Source organism: Meriones unguiculatus, chromosome 10 (genome assembly GCF_030254825.1).
Source record: "Meriones unguiculatus strain TT.TT164.6M chromosome 10, Bangor_MerUng_6.1, whole genome shotgun sequence".
In the NCBI taxonomy this organism is placed as follows: domain Eukaryota; kingdom Metazoa; phylum Chordata; class Mammalia; order Rodentia; family Muridae; genus Meriones; species Meriones unguiculatus.
In genome coordinates, this window is record NC_083358.1 from 5,973,228 (window position 1) to 5,990,461 (window position 17,234).

Consider the following 17,234-nt stretch of genomic DNA (forward strand, 5'->3'; position numbering starts at 1 on the left):
GGGGATATAGGCACGGCTCCTCCTTCAAGGAGCCTTTGTACAGGCAGTATCAACCTGAGGGCAGGGACCGTGGTGTGGCATCAGCTGTGACCCCAGAGCTGAGGTAGCAGGCACATCAGGGTGCCCTGTGAGTGACATCCCAAAGGGATGAAGGGACAGTTCTGCTCACTGACTTGAAGGGCCACCATGAGAGCAGTGTCATGCTGCCACCTGGCCGGGGTCACTTGACAGCTGACAGTGCTGCTGTCACCAGGGTCACCGAGCACCAGGCTACTTGGGTAGATGCTCCCAGCCCCTCCCCTCACAGAGAACAATGCCAGGTGGGGGTTCAGACTGGCTAAGTGTGCCAAGGAGCCCCTTCTGAAATGTCCCTAAGGCTTCTGAAGCTGGGGCTGACATGTATTTTTGCATAGCCCAGCCCTAGGTCCCTCCCTTGCCGGCTCGCTGACCTCCAGCTTCTCCCTGGCACACTCATTTGCCCACCAACATGCTCTTAAGCACCCACACGTCCAGCTGTAGCTGCAGGGCTTCGGGTCCTGAGACTATCCTGGTGGACATGGGTGGGGTTTCCCAGACCTTAATTTTTTTTCCTGCCTAACAATGGGCACCGTGACATGATTCCTGTGGCCTTTCTGCATTCTGAGTCTGTGAGTCACAAGACTTTTCAAGACACGGGTGGGAAGGAGGTAGATTTGAGGTGAGGGAAGAGTTGGGCCAGCTACATCCTGGAAGAGAGGGTTGCCTCAATAGATTCCTGTCTCTTCTTGGGTAGGTCTTTCTGTATACAACCTGTCTAACAGCACCCAGTGTCCTAGGAAGAGGAGGAGGAAAACAAGGAAAAAACTGTGTGTGTGTACCAGAAGGGGGGAGGGGGAAGGAACACCAGGGAGAAGGGCCCACTTTATAGTGCCCCATTCTAAACCATCTGTCCCATCAGTGTAGAGCCTAAGGGGCCAGGTGGCTCCCTAAGGAAGAGCACCTGTCAAGGCCGTACCCGGTAGGAGGGGGCAGGGATACGCTCACCTCTTGTCACTGTTCCATCTTGTACCCTAGGCCCAGGGAACAAGAACTTCGGAGACGTCCTCAATTACTGCCATGTGCATACTCTTTTAAGGAGCTTCAGCTTTACTCCACTTCTCGGGCAGGGAAACTGAGGCCCAGGGTGGCAGCAATTTAACCCAGACTGTACAGAAAATGTTGGAAGTGCTGGGTTTTAGCTCTGATGGAACCAGCCTTCCTAGTGTCTGGTATCCTTAAATACAGTCCCTAGCTGCTTGTCTCCACCTCTGCTTTACTGGCTCTGATCCAGAAGGCAGGGGCCAAGGCACTGGTGTGATTGGGTAGAGCCCAGGGTCTCAGGAGGCAAGAGGCCCACGTTGCCTGACAGATATTTAGCCGGGGGACTTCATGGAGGCTGAGCTGGTCCAGCAGTTATCCTCAACGAAACTGCTCTACTTCCCTCTGCCAGGCCCTGAGGCTGGCATCTGTGGACCTGTGTGCCATGACCATTTTCTAAATGGAACCCAGCAGAGCTGACCAGGTCTCCTGCCTTAACTTACAGCAGCAGCTTGTTGGACCTCTGACATCACACTTGTGGCTGGCAGCTGTCCTCTGCTCAGTTAATCCCACACACAGCTCCGGTCTAGCCTGCCCAGCCCTTGAAAGGCAGGGGACTCCCGGGCCAGGATGGCTCCAGCATACTGGCCTCTGAGCACCCATGTTGGAACAGATACTCCATGGGTGTCCTAAGATGGCAGCAGGGCAGCTCGTCAAGCTTGGCCCAGGCCATGCCCTGTAACCTTTGGTCTCAGTACCCACCTGGCCTGTTTATTTTAACCACTGGTGGCTGGGTGGGCAGGGATCTGAATTACTCTAGGCAGACACTGCCTAGGACTGTATGAAGGATATGGAGAGTGGGTGGGATGTGGGAGCCAGAACACTTGCAAACATCAGAGGCAGAAGGTAGGTAGCCTTGCTCCCGAAGTTCATTCAGAAGTCCCAGGTTGGGCAAGACTGGAAAAGCACGCAGAAGGATGTTGGGCAGCCTGCCCTAGATGGCAGGCCCGCCCACACCATGCTTCAGTGGCCCCTACAGATTCTGCCCAGCCTGGTCAGGCAAGAGGGAGGCCTGGAGACCTCAGGTCTCTGAGGGGTCTCAGGCAGAACTTACTGTTGGTCTGTTTGGAGTTGCTAGGTGGGCTGCATCTCTTATGGGACTGGGGTGCAGTCAGTAACAAGGCTGACTGCTGCTCTGTGACCCAGCAGCAGGGCTGTGGGGATGTTTATATTGGTACTACCCTGGGTAAAGACTGGAGCTGGGGGTCGGAGAGAGCTCAGCTGGTACAGAGCTTGCCTTGCCAACATGAAGGATCAGAGTTCAAGCCTTTGAACCCATGAAAAATATCACTTGTGCTGGGGAGGTAGAAACAGATCTCAAGGCCTTAGGCCAGCCTGTCCAGTCTAATGGTGAGCTCCAGGCCAATAGATCCTGTCTCAAAGGAGGTGGAAGGCATTATTGGGAATGATACCTGAGGCTGTCCTCCTTCCCACTTGATGTGTGTGTGTGTATGTGTGAGGTTGGGCTAGGTACTTCCCGGAAGGTGGTGATAAGGTGGGGCCACCACAAGACCAGGAACATTTGCCTGGGAAGACACTGTAGTCTTGGCCTCTCTGGAGGCCTAACACTGCAGGGGCTACAGAGCTGTGCCTACTGCTCCTGGTGGTGAGAGGCAGCAGTGTCTACTCCAAGAGAGACCCACCCTTAGAGTGCTTGGCCCATTCTGAGCCAAAGCATGGGCGTCCAGTGGGGAGGTAGCCCAGGCCCACACAGACATCACGAGGACCAAAAACTGCTTATCAAAATATTTTATTTTAGGAGATCGCTCAAAAAAGACCCTCCACATTGGACAGACACCCCAACAATACCCTTGGCCTTTATTTTTTCTTTTCTGTTTTCCTTTTAATCAACTAAAACAATTTGATGCTTAAAATAAAAGACAGGAAATGTTTCCTAATCAGACTTTAGGCAAGAATATATATATATGTATATATATATATACTTCTGATCCAGGGGAGGGGGGAGATGGTGTCGCCTGTAGTCCAGAAAGTGTTCCGCTTTCCTGCCCCAGAAAGGAGATTCTGTTGAAAACACGCAGCCCAGAAGGCCACCTGGGAGAAATGAGGACGGAGGCAGAAGAGTGTGAGCCCAGCCCCTGCGTGTCTGAAGCTCTCAAGTTATAGAGAGCTGGTGCTCCCTGTCTCAGCGCTGACCTGTCCGTCTGTCCTGTCTGCCCGTAGACTCTGTTCTGGAAGGAGCTGGTTCAGTCTGGTGGGGAGGTTGGGACTCAGCATCATCTTCATCTTGTGTGTGGCTTCTTTTCCAGCTGAGAAACTTTTTTTTTCTTTTTTCATTTTTAAAAAGAATCACAGCCAAAATAAGACATTAACTGGAAAATCCAAAATGGCTGCGCTTACCCTATTTTTTTTATAAAAACCTTTAGAGTCTACTCCAGGGAGTGAGCTGGGCCCACTACACTTTGCCAGGGATCTTGGCCCGCTTTCGAGCAATGGCATCCTCCACGGCCTTAAGCTGTTTAAGGAGCTCCTCCCGCCGTGACAATGTGCTGGCCTTCCCTGACTTGGTGCCTGCAGCAGCAGTGTCGGTAGCTTTGCCGGGCACGCTGGTGACCTTGCTGGAACTCTTAGATTGGGGTGACAGTGGACGTTTCCTGTAGGGTTGAGAAGGTATGAGGCAAGAGATGAGAAAGAGCCTGCCCTGGTGACCACCCAGGGCTCCTCACTTCCTTTGTGGAGAGACAAAAGATGGTCCAGGCTAGCCCACAGCCTCTTCTGAGACCCTATGGTTCTTGTCTAGGGCTCTTTACAAAATGGGATTGTGTTGGTGTGCTCAGCTTGAGTCTGAGGGCTCGTAAGACTGCTGCTGTCTGCCCTTCCCACTTGGCCCCCATGTTTCCCACATTCCTAAAGCCTATCAGCTGTCTAGGAGAAGTCTGTCTTGGACACAGAGACTTACCTGTCCGTCGGGGCAGCAGGAGCTTTAGCATTCTGGCCTCTCTGCTTCTCTGGTTTTGGGGAGCCCATTCTTCCCCCTGACTTCCGGTCCCGAGAACCTGGTCAACAATGGGACAGAGTGAAACCACTACTCTGTACCTGGGCCACCAGGGGACCCAGGCCAAAGTGTGAGGGTGGCCAAGTGTGGCTGGCTATAATCCTAGCACTGGGAGGGTGGAAGAAGGAAGATCAGGAGTTGAATTACTTGCTTACATGGTGAGTTTAAGTTCATTCTGGGTTACTACGAGGCCCTCCCTACTCAAAAAGTCAGTGTCAGGAAAGCTGGCACACTTCTCTTTTCATAAAGAATAAAACTGGAAAAGCCCAGAAAAAGACAAGTGCCGCCTCAGAAAGCAGAGCTCATGAAGCTGTGATACCCCTGGAGGCCGGGGTCAGTCTCATGAGTACACTTTCTAACGAGACATTCCTTCCTCAGCACACAGGTCTGACAGCGAAGAGCAGTAAGACCTGAGTAGTTTAGAACTGGAAGCAAACTCAAGAGTGGCCTGCTCTGGGCTAGGCAGTGGAGAGAGAAAGGCAGGGCCTAAGCATGAACCAGGCCAGGTTGACCCATTGGCCAGGGCTCTGACTATGGGGAAAGAAGTCCTCCAGGGCACAGAGCCTTAGGGACACGGGTCCAGGGACCCCAGCTTGCAGCACTGCTTCACACCTGCTTCAGAAAGGGAATGTGGGCTTTTGTTCTGCTCATCAAAGCTAATCAGGGAGAACCCACTATCTTTTCTGCTGGGCTTGAAATGGGGTGTCCTGAGAGAGCTGGGGAGCGGGGAAGGTCCCCAAGGTTAAACAATGACTCAAACACTGCCCTCACATCCCACTGGGCCTAAGGTGTGCAGAGGCGCAGAGCTAGGTCAGGCTGGGGTGAGGCTTCACTGGCTGGTTGGTGGGTGTGCTGCTGGTTTTATGACAACTTGACACAAAGGAGTCATCCGAAAGGAGGGAACCTCAACAGAGAAAATGCCTCCCTGAGATCTGGCTGTAGGTAAACCTGTGCAGCACTTAAGTAATTGATGTAGGAAGGCCCAGTCCATTGTGGGTAGTGCTACCACTAGGCAGGTGGTTGGGGGTGGTGTAAGAATGTAAGCTGAGCTGGGCAGTGGGGACACGCCTTTATTCCCAGCACTCGGGAGGCAGAGGCAGGTGGATCTCAGAGTTTGAGGCCAGCCTGGCCTCCAGAGCGAGTTCTAGGACAGCCAGGCTACACAGAGAAATCCCGTCTGGAAAACCAAAGGAAGGAATGCAAGTTGAGCATCTGCATCAGTGCCTACCAAGATTCCTGGCCTGACTTCCTTCCATGAGGAGCACTGGCATGGAAGTGTAAGCCAACTCTTTTGGTCATGGTGTTTCATCACAGCAATAGTGACCCTGACTGAGACTTTGGGTGTTAGAACTTGCCTAGAAAAAAGCAAATGTACTTGCATTCATTCACTTGTTGCCTTTGACTTTTGTTTTGATGCTGTCTCATGTAGCCCAGGCTGGCTTGGAAGTCTGTGTGGCCAAGGATGACCTTAAACTTTTAACCCTTCAGCCTCTACCTCTCCAGTGCTGATTACAGATGTACACACCATCCCATGTATGTAGTGCTGGGGATCAAACCCACTCTACCCTGTGTTCTGGTCTGTAACGGAAGAGCTGTTCATCATTAACATGTTGTATCTGTGCCAACACACACAGGCTTTTCATCAGTCATTTCTTGTGCTCCACCACTGAGCTACGCTGTCATACTGTTACTTAAAAAGGAAGACTAAAACTTTTCCATCATGCACAGTGGTACACCCCTATAAATCCCAACACTTTGGGGCTGAGCCAGGAAGACCATGAGTTGGAGACAAGCTACAGAGCAAGATAATGTCTAAGAGTGAAATGAAACCCTCCCTGCAATCTCTAGCACTATAGACACACACAGTCGGGTTCTCAGGGTCCTCCATAGTTTTCAGAACAGAGTGATGTCAAGGTCCTGCAGGTGGGCCTTCTGGCCTACATGTGACAGCCACAGTATGCCTCAGACCCTGAACCTGGAAGGCTCACCTCGGTCTGGGGACAAATTTGCCTTCTTGGCAGGAGGGCTCTGTCGGTCCTTGTCTGATGGCTCATAGCGCTTCCGGCTTCCTTTATCAGCCGCCTGAAACAGCACAGTTAGAGTGGTAGGGTGTAGGTGGTCATTGGGCAAGGCAAAGCAAGGCGATGGAATAGTTGTTACCTGCGAATGGTTCTTTGCTCCCATGATCCTCCTCTTGCTCCCTTACCCCCACAAGCAGTTCTGTGACCCTTGCCACCATGTGATGGGGCTCTTTGTGCTACACAAGAAAGTGCCTTGCAGGACTACAGCACGTCAAGCCTGGACCCTTCCAGACCGATGAGGTGCTTTAAGGCTATCTGATGCTGGGGTGGGGTCAGAACTGTGGGGTCAGAAGTGAGACAGGACCCAGGCTGGCCCACCTGCAGGTACAGGCACATGGACCAACACTCTGAGGTGCTGACCTCAGGATTGTGCTGGTGGATGTTTGAGGCCCCTTGGGCCTCTCTCAGCACAGGGGCAGGGTGGGGTCCCCAGCATCTAGGCCCAGGTACAGCAATGCTTGTCTGTCCCCTTGGTCTCACCTTATTCAGCAGTGTCAGCTTTATCTCCTTGTGCGCAACAAAGGAGCCCTGCTGAGGCTGCCCTGGGGCTGCCTGCTGAGGAGCTGCTGCCTGCTGGGAGGACTTTCCACCTGTGGGAGCTTTGGAGGACTTGGGTGGCTGTGTGGATGGATCCCGTTTCCGTTTTTCCTCCCTCACTCCATCTTCTTTCTTAGATTTCCCTGTCAACGACAAATCCTCAGTCATGAGTTCCAATGTACACGGACTGTAAAGCAAAGTCTCTGAAAGTTTAACCCCCAATTCTGCACCCTGAGGGCAAGGGCCCTGCTTACCTCTTTCCTTCTTGGTCTGGGCAGGGGTGGGGGACCGAGAACTGGCTGAGGACACGGGACTAGCCAGGTCTGCATACATGTCCTCTGAGTCCACACTGTGCACTGAGCTGCTACTTGAGGTGGCGCTGGACACTGAGGAGACGCTGCTGACGCTCAGAGACCTAGACACACAAGCACAGCTGTGCCTTCAGCCCCACGCTGACTGTAAGATGGCTGGGCTACATACAGGCTGACAGGAGGGTCCTCATGGCTTGTCTTTACCCAGTTTCCACATTTATGGAATACACATGGACAGAGTATGAAATCTTGGGGGACTTTCAGAGGTACTGTACAGTGAAGGGACAACTGTGTCATGAGCTGAGGTCTCTGTTTCAATAACTCTGGGTGACACTGTGCTAGGAAGAAAAATGTGACTGAACCCTATCCAATAGTGATAAGGATATAACTGTAAACTAGTTGATGCTGCACAATAGCCACAAAACAGTCCTAGTAAGTTGGGAGGAGGAGGCAGATCTCTATGGGTTTCAGGATAGTAAAAAAGGGGTGATGGGAGGGGAAGGTGTGCTGGAGCCCCCCTGGTGCCGGTTTCTTGGGAGGGTTCAATAAGCTCAGGAGTTCAAGCTCATCTGGGTAATACAGGGAGACTTCCACCCAACTCAAACTAAAACCCTGCAGCTCAGTGGTAGAGTACCTGAACAGAGTGCAAGGCCCTGGGTTTCAGCTCTAGTACCACCACCAGAACAATTTTGGGTGACAGTAAATTACACACACAGTGACAGTTCCACTCTCCAACACGGCACAGGAGTGGAGTGGAGTGGGGTGGGGAGTAGATCTATCAAAGAAACCAACCAGATCCTCCTGAGCCCTCCAGGAGCTGGGACAGGGAAAGGAGAGCACAGAACCAAGGCTTTCTACTTTAAATCAAAGAGGTCAGGCATGGTGGCACATGCCTTTAATCCCAGCATTCGGGAGGCAGGGGCAGTTGGATCTCTCTGATTTTGAGGGCAGCCTGGTCTACTGAGCAAGTTCCAGATTGCTAGGGCTGTACAGAGAAACCCTGTCTCAACACCCACCCTTGAAAAAAAAAAACAAAACAAAAACCCAAATCAAACCAACCAGAAAAACCCATAGGTCTTTGAAACAGTCTGAACTGCTAAAACCCTGGACAAAGGGTAAAACCCTGATGTCTCAAAACTGGGCAACAAGATTCCAAGAGTACCAAGGTGACTCCATCTTCTAGCTCTTTTCTGGTTTTAAGGGCTGACTCCCTCCCTAGGGATCAACAGGCCCAGAGAACAGTCTATCCTCAGGAAAGGTGTGGACAGAGAACCTGGGACTGGCCTCAGTTTTGTTCAGCTGGGCAACACCAGTCTAGGCATCTTCCCTTAAGGTAGGTGCTCTTGTGTGAATGGATGCCAAATTCACTCTGAGCTGTGTATCCTTGGACGCTGAAGAGCCCCTAACATGGTCAGCCCACCTGGATGAGGGAAAAAAGGTCAATAGGGAGTAGGACCAAGCAAATGACCTGGATCGGGAACTGGAGCCACTGTAGCTGCTACCACTGCCGCTACCACTGCCGCTGAGCGTCCGCCTGCAACACAAGCAGCATAGGTCACCTCAGAGGCAGCTCTCACTGAGGCAGAGCCTTCCTGCACACCAGGCTGGTAATAAGCCTGTTCCAGGTTGGGCCTCTGCTTCCTACTGCTTCCCTGGGGATGCACCCACCTCCCAGGGTCTATTTCATCAGCAACTATTCCCCAGCAGCACCAGGACAGGAATTGTACCAGGACTGCCCCAAGCCCACACTGCTCACCTCCTTGGGGGAGTCCTGGTTTGCCGTTCCTTCCTCCTGGCTTCTCGGAGATCTCCTGGTTTGGCAGGCTCAGGGGCAGGAGCAGTAGTTTTGGTGGCCTGTGGTGGGGCTGGGGGTGGGGCTGGCTTCTTAACTGACTTCTCCCTGTGAGGCAGAGGCACGGTTAAGGCAGGGTAGGGCTAAGGTCCCTGCTCAATGCACCCACATCTCAGGGCTCTGCAGTTCAGACATGGCACATGACTGCCAAGGTCTATGCTACAGGGACCCAAGTCTAGGTGCTGAGCCCGTGCCTCCGCCCACTTCCTGGGAGCCGTATCTGCTGCCCTTTGGAGGCTGCTTCACTTCTAGTTCAAGCACAGGATAGGAAGAGACAGTGGAGGAGGCTGGAAGCCCTGGAGACTCCACCAAGGTGGAGCACCACAGCTACCTGAGGGGGCTCAGGACTCACCCTGCTTTCCCGGGAGGCGGGGCCGGCTCCCCCTTGGTTCTGACTGGAGGTCTGTGTGGGGAAGGTGTGGGAGACGGGGATGGGGACGAGGAGAAGGACCGGGACCTGGGGAACAAAGAGAGTGTGAGGAGGAAGTCTGGTGCTTGGCAGATTCCCTCACTGGCTGGAGCTGGCACATCCCCTAGGAAACGGTCCTGATCCACAGAGAACTTAGGTTCAGGCTCAGCTGCGTCACCATCTGATAAAACACACACTCAAGAGAACAGAAAGGGCAGCCAGCGTGCAGCCTTAGGAAGGAATGGGGTGCCTGTGTGCAGGAGAGGGCACCTGGCCAGGGGCCAAATGGGTGAATAGGACTTTGGCTAAGTGTGGGAGCTGAGACACCTAAGTAGCTGGGAGGTAGCAGAACTGGTGAGGGTCCCAAGCACTTGGTCAGCAGGCAAAGGCACAGGTACAGAGGTCCCTAAGCAGTGACAGCACGACATAAGCAGGGAGTGTACAGTTGGAAGGAGATTATGACCGGATGGTTTCCACACAAATGTCAGGTGGCAACAGGGTAGACAAAGAGCCCAGGAAAGGGGGCTGGGAAAAAGGGGAGTTTCCAGGATGGAGTTCTGACAGTGAGGTCACACATTAGTCAAAAGGACGAAACTGGCCCATGTTACCTACTCAAAAACCATCACATGAGATGCCCATTACTTCTAGCTAGGTGGGTCAGGTTCCTGCAGTCCTTCATGCTTCTATGTTCAAAGGCAGGTGCCCAGCAAACCTAGCATTCACTTATTTGGCTTCCCATTTGCTGCCTTACTTCATGGGCAACCACTTATAGGAGGGCCAGAAAAGTGCAACCAAGGGAGCCTCCAAGACACACTGCATGAGTGGCAGCCCGCTAGACTCCCCTCCCTCAGCCTGTGCTGCTTCCTCAGCATGTCCTCTTGTGTACAGTTTTGGGAGGGGCCGCTGCAGTTCAACCTCGGGAAGTATAGCTGCAGAGCCCAAGGCCAGGATTCCAGGTCTCCTTTCTCACTTCAAAGGAGGACACTCAGACACACAGGTGTCACAAAGGATAGTGCCAAGGGAGGCTAAGCTACTGAGAAAGGCATGCCCATGGTGGGAAATAGCTAAGAAGTTTATGGCCAATGGTGAGAATATGATGAAGCTTCAGGAGCAATTGATGGGATGGTGGAGTATCCCCATTGGTGTCTCCCTAGAATGTCACCGCACACTTTCTGGGTTGACCCAGAAAGTAGGACCTCCTGTGTCCTGAATGTTATGGGTCCTTGTCTCCTGTGCTGGATTTACCAGAAAGGGCCCCAGAAACACCTACAGAGTGAAACCTCGAGTCCCTTTCCTCTCTGTCCTGTTCCAGCTGCCTCCCTGACCCAAGGCCCTAACCTTCAGGCACAGGATAGACATGGAGCTTTTTCCCAGTTACGTTCTGCCATTGTCAGCTGCTTGCCTCACTGCTTGCAAACTGGACACATCTCTGTCTCCAAAATTTCCAAAGGCCCATTGTAGTCTCTACTTCTCCAGGCTCACATTTTACACAGCATGCTCCATAACCTTTATCTGTCTCAGAGACTCCATAGGTTTTCCCTGTCCTCCCCACCCTGAGGCCATTGCCACCTCTCTCTAACACACCCTTAGGCTGCTGACAGTTGCAGAAGGAACTTGGAACCTGACAATGCTTGTGCTCTGGGGCTTGTGCCAGCACATCTACGGATGGCCTACACACACCTGCAGAGAAAGGCTACTTCCCCTCACCTGGTTGCCTGTTCCTATACAAGAGTCTCAATGTCCATGAAAACAGACCCACATACACTTCACTCCAGGCCTCACAGAAGCATTAGTGAGCATCAGATGAGATGCCCCAGCAACCTCAGAGCTGTGTTCCAACCCTGTCACTACATCTAAATCAAGAGCAGTTGGGTATGATTGCATGCTTCTTTACTCCCAGCACTCAGGAGGCAGGGATGGGGGGAGGGAGTTCCAAGCCAGTTAGGGCTTGGAGACCCTGCCCCCAACAAAAGATTAAATCTAAAAATTTCCTTAAGGAAATTAAAAGCAAGACCAGGTGCCAAGAAAGGGTAACATCACAAGAGACACCAGATTACACTAAGGGACAGACAGATATTTTATCCCACAAAAATACCCAGTGAGAGTATGTTCCAAAGCAGAGAACTGCTTGTCTTTATGCTCACCAATTAGTGACAGGATTAAGACACAGCCACCCATATACCCCGTCAGCTTCACTAAATGCCGTGCCAAAGTTTTAACCCTTCTCAAGAGCTTATGGTGATGACAGTGCTGGGAGGGTCCTGGACCACTGAGCACTACCCTAACCTTCAAGCCAGGCCAACTGAGGAAAAGGGCACCTTCCACTGGCAGAGACCAAGCTGTTAAGTTTTTTTTTTTTTTTTTTTTTTTTTTTTTGTGAGGGCAGGTCAGGGGGATGTAGAGTGTTATGCTGGTAGAATTTTTGTCTAAAGTTCCAAAAGTATCTGTTTTCAATGGAGAAAATTTGAGAAAAACTTCTTGACAACCCTAGGACTTTCTGGGATGATGGAAGTTCTGCATTTTCACATCTGCTGCTCAACAGAGACTCCTCAGATGGAGGTCCTAGGTCCAGCACCTGCAGTGTGTGCCCGATTGGCATCTCAGTCCAAACTGCTCCTCAGTGTGCAGTTTACTGAAACCATTTTGGAAGCAGGCACCCAGGAACCCTGCCACTTTCTGCAGAAAGAGGCATGACCACTCGATGTGTCCCGAGTGCTCACTGTGCCTGCTAGGAACTCAGCGGGCTGGGGCGTACCTGGACCGGCTGCCTGAGAACGAGCTGTGTCTGGAAGAGCGGCTGGAATAGGAGCTGTAGGATGAGGATCGGGACCGGGATCGGGACGAGCCGGAGCCAGAGTAGGATGAAGACCGTGAAGATGACCTGTGGGCCATGGACAGAGGAGAGGCCTTCACTATTGCACCAGTGGTGTGCGCTGAGCCACTGTTCTTAGTGCAGTGAGATAGCATGGCTCCACACAGAGACACAAGCACGCTCACAGACATGTACCCTCAAAGTAAGACAGATGATCGTGAGGCACCTACAGGCACACTGCAGCCCCATCACTCCTCAGTGGAGTTCCACTGCGGATACCAGGATGGACCAATGATTACTGGTAACAGAGACTAGTTTTAGTACGGACAAGGTCAGAGTTAAGTTTACAAGCTGATTCCAGTGTCCACACGGCTGTGTTCCTGTATCTGTACAAATACACATACTTCTGGTTCCCATTAGCTCCTCAGGTTCTTCCCAGACTCCACCTGAAACTCCTTCCTTAGGGAGGCACAGCTCTCATTACCCACCACGTGCTTCCTCATGTATTCACTCTAGCGCTCAGTCAGAGTCAAGCAACCCAGAGCCTTTTCCGCAGGAGCTGCGAGGCCTCTCCCCTCCGTGAGTAGCTGTGTGACTCCAGCAGACAGCCGGACTAGTGTCGACAGCATGGTAGGACACCCCCCTACTTACTTCCGTATGTCTGGGGGATGTGAAGTCTCACCACAATTCTCGGTATCAGTCCCAGCCATTCTATTGACCCTTAGGCAGTGACACACACAGCAAACTGGCAACGAGTGAATGTTACCAAACCACCTGTCTTTATAGGTCTCCTTTATACCTGGAGGAATTGGAAGCAGAAGCTGATGAGGCAGAGGTTTTGCGACGCCTTCGTGCCCGGCTTGGGGAGACTGACACACCAAGTTTCTTCTTGGGAGACTTGGATCGGCGCCAAGGGTCCTTCCACTCATCGGCTCGCTTCACCTGTGGTCCCACAGAGGTGGTCTCCTTCTTTGGTGGTTCAGCTTGACGGCTGGAATCAGAGAGATTCTCAAAGCTAAGGCTGACATCCTTCCCCAAGCAATGCTGTTTGGAGAAAGACTGGGAAGCCAGAGCATTCAGTGTCAGCTTATTTAAGAGACACCTAAATAAAGAGTCAGATGAAGAGGAAACAGAACAAGCACAACCTCTACTCCAGTTAATTCTCTCCAGAAATGGTCTTAAATTTGTGCTACTTTTCCTGCAGCAACCAGTCCCCTCCCCGCTGAAAGCACTTTCCTGGTGGTAGTGCATACCTTTAATCCCAGCACTTGGGAGGCAAGGCAGGTGGATCTCTGAGTTTGAAGCCAGCCTAGTCTACAGAGTGATTTCTAGGGATAGCCAAGGCTACACAGAGAAGCCCTGTCTTGAAAAACCAAAAAGTCTGGTTCAATTGGAGCCTGGGAACATGCGGATCAATACACAGAGAGAATGAGGAACCCAGGTTCTCTGCCCTAACAATACTGGCCTGAATGCTCAGAGAGGCTAGAGAAAGGGCCTGAAGGAAGACTGCACTACCACCATGAAGTAAAAACCCTGCCTACTTAGACTTCAGACCTTCTGTTTAGTTACCAGCCAGTGGCAGGTCCCAGGACTAGTATCTGCTGAGGGACCCAGGTGAGAACACCACCCAATGCTGAAGCTCACCCCACAAGACATGGGAAATCTGGCTTGTGCCACTGTTATCTCAACCCTAACCCCAAAAGCTAATGTCCCAGGCATATCCAGGTGCTGCCTATAAAGAAATGCAGAAGGAAGTGAGAACCTAACAACCTAGCAGATCCAACCTAGCTGAGTCACTGTCACTGGACGATGGCTTTCATCTTTTTGTTGTTGTTATTGTTTTTTTTGAGACAGGGTTTCTCTGTGTAGCCTTGGCTGTCCTAGAACTCACTCTGTAGACCAGGCTGGCCTCGAACTCAAGAGATCTGCCTGCTGCTGTGTCCCAGAGTGCTGGGATTACAGGCGTGTGCCACTTCGGCGGGCTCTGGCTTTCACCTTTATACTTCCTAGATGTTCTCACCCTAAAAGTTAAGAGGAGGAGCTAGAGACTATTCAGCAGTTAAGAGCACTGGCTGCTCTTCCAGGACCCAAGTTTTAGTCCCAGCACTGTGGCTCACAACTGTCTGTAACTGCAGTTCTAGGGTCTCTGACACCCTTTCCTAGCTGCCACAACCACTTCACACATGTGATGCACAGACACATATGCAGGCAAAACACCATACACATCAAATACAGAGTTCCCTCTTCTTTAGATGCAACCAATTCTGTATTCAAATCCTCTCTGCAGAAAGAGGTCTTCACTACCTCTAGAGATGGACACTGGAGCCCCCTGAGAACAGCAACCTTCAGGAGGTGGAGGAGTGTACTGTGGATGGGCCACGATCTTCTCATTCCTGTAGTGTGAGCATCTGAACCTGGGCACCAGTGGTACCACCTTCGTCTGAGTGGCTGGTTCAAGGCTTTCTGAGGAGGAGGGCTGTCTACTCTGTCCATGTATAGGAGGGTGCCAGCAGAGCATGTTGAGTTTTGTTACTATAGACACCCGACTTTGGATGTTATTACTCCAGTTACTCCCTGAGGCACACTATCTGGTGTCTGCTTTGTAGCAATGATGTAAGACTTCCTTCAAAACGGGGCATTGTGGTGCACATCTTTAATATTGGCAACTCAGGGAGGCAGAGGCAGGCAGATTTCTGTGAGTTCGAGACCAGCCTCGTCTACAAAGCGAGTCCAGGACAACTAGGACTACACAGAGAAATCCTGTCTCAAGGAGAGAGAGAGAGAGAGAGAGAGAGAGAGAGAGAGAGAGAGAGAGAGAGACTTCCTTAAGTGGTTAGGGATGTAGCTCAGTGGTAGAGTGCTTTCCTAGCATGCATGTGCCATGAGTTCAATCGCCAAAAAAGAAAAAAAATATCGAAGTTTACGAAAGCCAAGGTGCACAGGTGAGTAATAGGTGGTAATCTGGACTACAAGTATGGGGAAGGATGGGGTGAGGTTGGGCTTTTGATACTCAGTCAGGGCTATACATAATCAAGGTCAAGTGAGAGGTTATGTGGATGAAACCATAGGAAATGCTATGGGTTTCCAACTTAAATCCGTGTTTAGTGGTATGTCTTTGGAAAAAATGACTGTGTGAAAGAACCATCATTAAAGAATTTGTTACTGAATTCAGCTAAGAAAAAGGTTCATGCAACATTTAGAGGAAAAAGCTACAAAACTGACAAGTCTACTGCTGCGACAAGTTTGGCCAAAGACAACATCTATGACCAACAACAAGCTCATGCATCAAGGTAGTCAAGCTTTTGAGGTGATAGCCTAACACCACCCAGCTGACATCTGAACTGTGCTGAGAGGGAAGGGTCCAAGGCCTGGAGTCTGAAGGAATAACATAGGTTATATCTCTGTTTCCCAAGACCCTGAGTAAACTGTGTTGGATCCTCTTAGTGGCGAATAACCACCCAGATATCCCATCAGACCTAGGAAGCCTGGCAGAATACAACACCACAGGAAGCTGCATCTCTCCAGAGGCGCCCTTAAAGCCCACTGTGTGTAGTCTGACTGTTTCAGGGCTGTAGTATTCACCAATGGGTGGAATCCTGGTTAGGAACTACAGCAGGAAACTGCTGGGCAAGGACAAATTTGCCATTTACAGATTTTTTAAAGAGAGAAAAGAAAAATAAATAATGGCACAGATGATCCGTAATCTTGACCTGTGCAGCTGCAGCACCCCTTTATCTCCTATAGCACAGTACCACAGCCAAAGGCTACCAGAGCCTCTTGAGGGCAAGGGTCAGCTGTGCTGCCCCAGCCAATGCTGTGTCTCGCAGAACATAGGCCAAGGTGGCACAAGGAAGTGAGCTGCCGACGAGCGAAGTAGCCACCCCACGTAGATGGGAACTCCAGCCTGGACAGCTGCCAAGTCTGGGGTCAAAGGCTAAAAAGCAACTGATGGCAAGTTACTTCTAAAATCAGGATGGTCAAACATCTAATAAAGACAAGAAGAGGGAACTCACAGCACGTGGGCTCTTCCCTCCTACCTCCATCTGCCAATACCCAAGGAATATGCACTTCTGTTTACTTCCCAGGAACCTGCACAGGCTTCCCCGGGGCTGTCCCGTTTGGTCACAGTGCACATGGTGTGCCCTCATCTCATTGGGTGGTAGCCACTGCACCCACCTCTTCCTGGCCACATATCATGTGAGGAGCTGATGTTTTTCATCACACATGGATGACTTCTACTGGCTAAAAAACCTCTGAGCTAAGTAATTCCTTCTTCCCGCTGGAAGGTTCCCAGGCGTGAAAGTCCTAGGTATTCTCTGCTCTGGTTTGCCATTACTTCTTATGATATGACCCTCTTTCCAAGTCAATACTTGTTGTCTGGTCCTTTCTTCTAGTTCTACATATAGAAAATGAAACAGCAGGGAAGCAAATATTTCTTACTGCCATTCTCCACCCTGTGTCTTAAAGAATACAGAAGGCCAATACATGCCAATCTAACGAGACACGGGCAAAACCCAGAGCAGGTAGGGTATGGTGGCGCGTGCCTTTAATCTCAGTGCTCTGGAGGCAGAAGCAGGCAGATCTCTGTCAAGGCCAGCCTGTTCTACATACCTAGTTCCAAGAGAGACATAGCCAAATAATGAGACACTATGTCAAAACAAACAAACAAACAAACAAACAAACAAAACAACAACAAAACAAAAAACCAAAACCAACCAATGAAACAAAAACACAAGAGCAAAATCCTGACTGTGTGCTTCACTAAACTCAAATTACCGAGCAACTGACCATCCCAGAATTCAGTCCTGTAAGTGCTGGACTGCAGCAAGTCTTTCTAAAACCTACCACTGTGATTCAGAATCTGAACTGTATTTGATGAAACTCATGAGCCAGTGAACCCAAAGACACAGAACTGGTAACAAATGACCATAAAGGTAGTCACCCCAAATCCATGTGTTCTGGGATGGGTAGAAAGACAGACAAAAGTAGCCAGGCATAGTAGCATATGCCTGGAATCCCAACAGCAGAGAAACGGAGGCAGGAAGGATCGTAAGTTCAAGGCTGTACTACATAGAAACATAAAAAAACAAAAAACAAAACAAA

At 50.9% G+C, this 17,234-nt stretch overlaps 1 protein-coding gene across 4 annotated transcripts in view; it reads right to left on the reverse strand.

Moving 5' to 3' along the window:
• Positions 1-2,850: 2,850 nt before the first annotated feature.
• Positions 2,851-17,234, reverse strand: part of Zc3h18 (zinc finger CCCH-type containing 18) — a 44,477-nt gene continuing 30,093 nt past the window's right edge. For 3 of the 4 annotated variants that reach the window (XM_021631167.2, XM_021631169.2, XM_021631168.2), the window contains 10 exons: positions 12,931-13,122; positions 12,075-12,200; positions 9,263-9,367; positions 8,815-8,958; positions 8,527-8,592; positions 7,002-7,162; positions 6,691-6,890; positions 6,118-6,211; positions 4,034-4,130; positions 2,851-3,728 (listed from right to left, as the gene is read on the reverse strand). In XM_021631167.2, coding sequence (XP_021486842.1) covers positions 3,530-3,728; positions 4,034-4,130; positions 6,118-6,211; positions 6,691-6,890; positions 7,002-7,162; positions 8,527-8,592; positions 8,815-8,958; positions 9,263-9,367; positions 12,075-12,200; positions 12,931-13,122 — 1,384 coding nt within the window. In that variant the 3' untranslated portion in view covers positions 2,851-3,529. The remainder of the gene's footprint in view (positions 3,729-4,033; positions 4,131-6,117; positions 6,212-6,690; positions 6,891-7,001; positions 7,163-8,526; positions 8,593-8,814; positions 8,959-9,262; positions 9,368-12,074; positions 12,201-12,930; positions 13,123-17,234) is intronic. The other variant, XM_060391840.1, reaches the window with a different exon arrangement.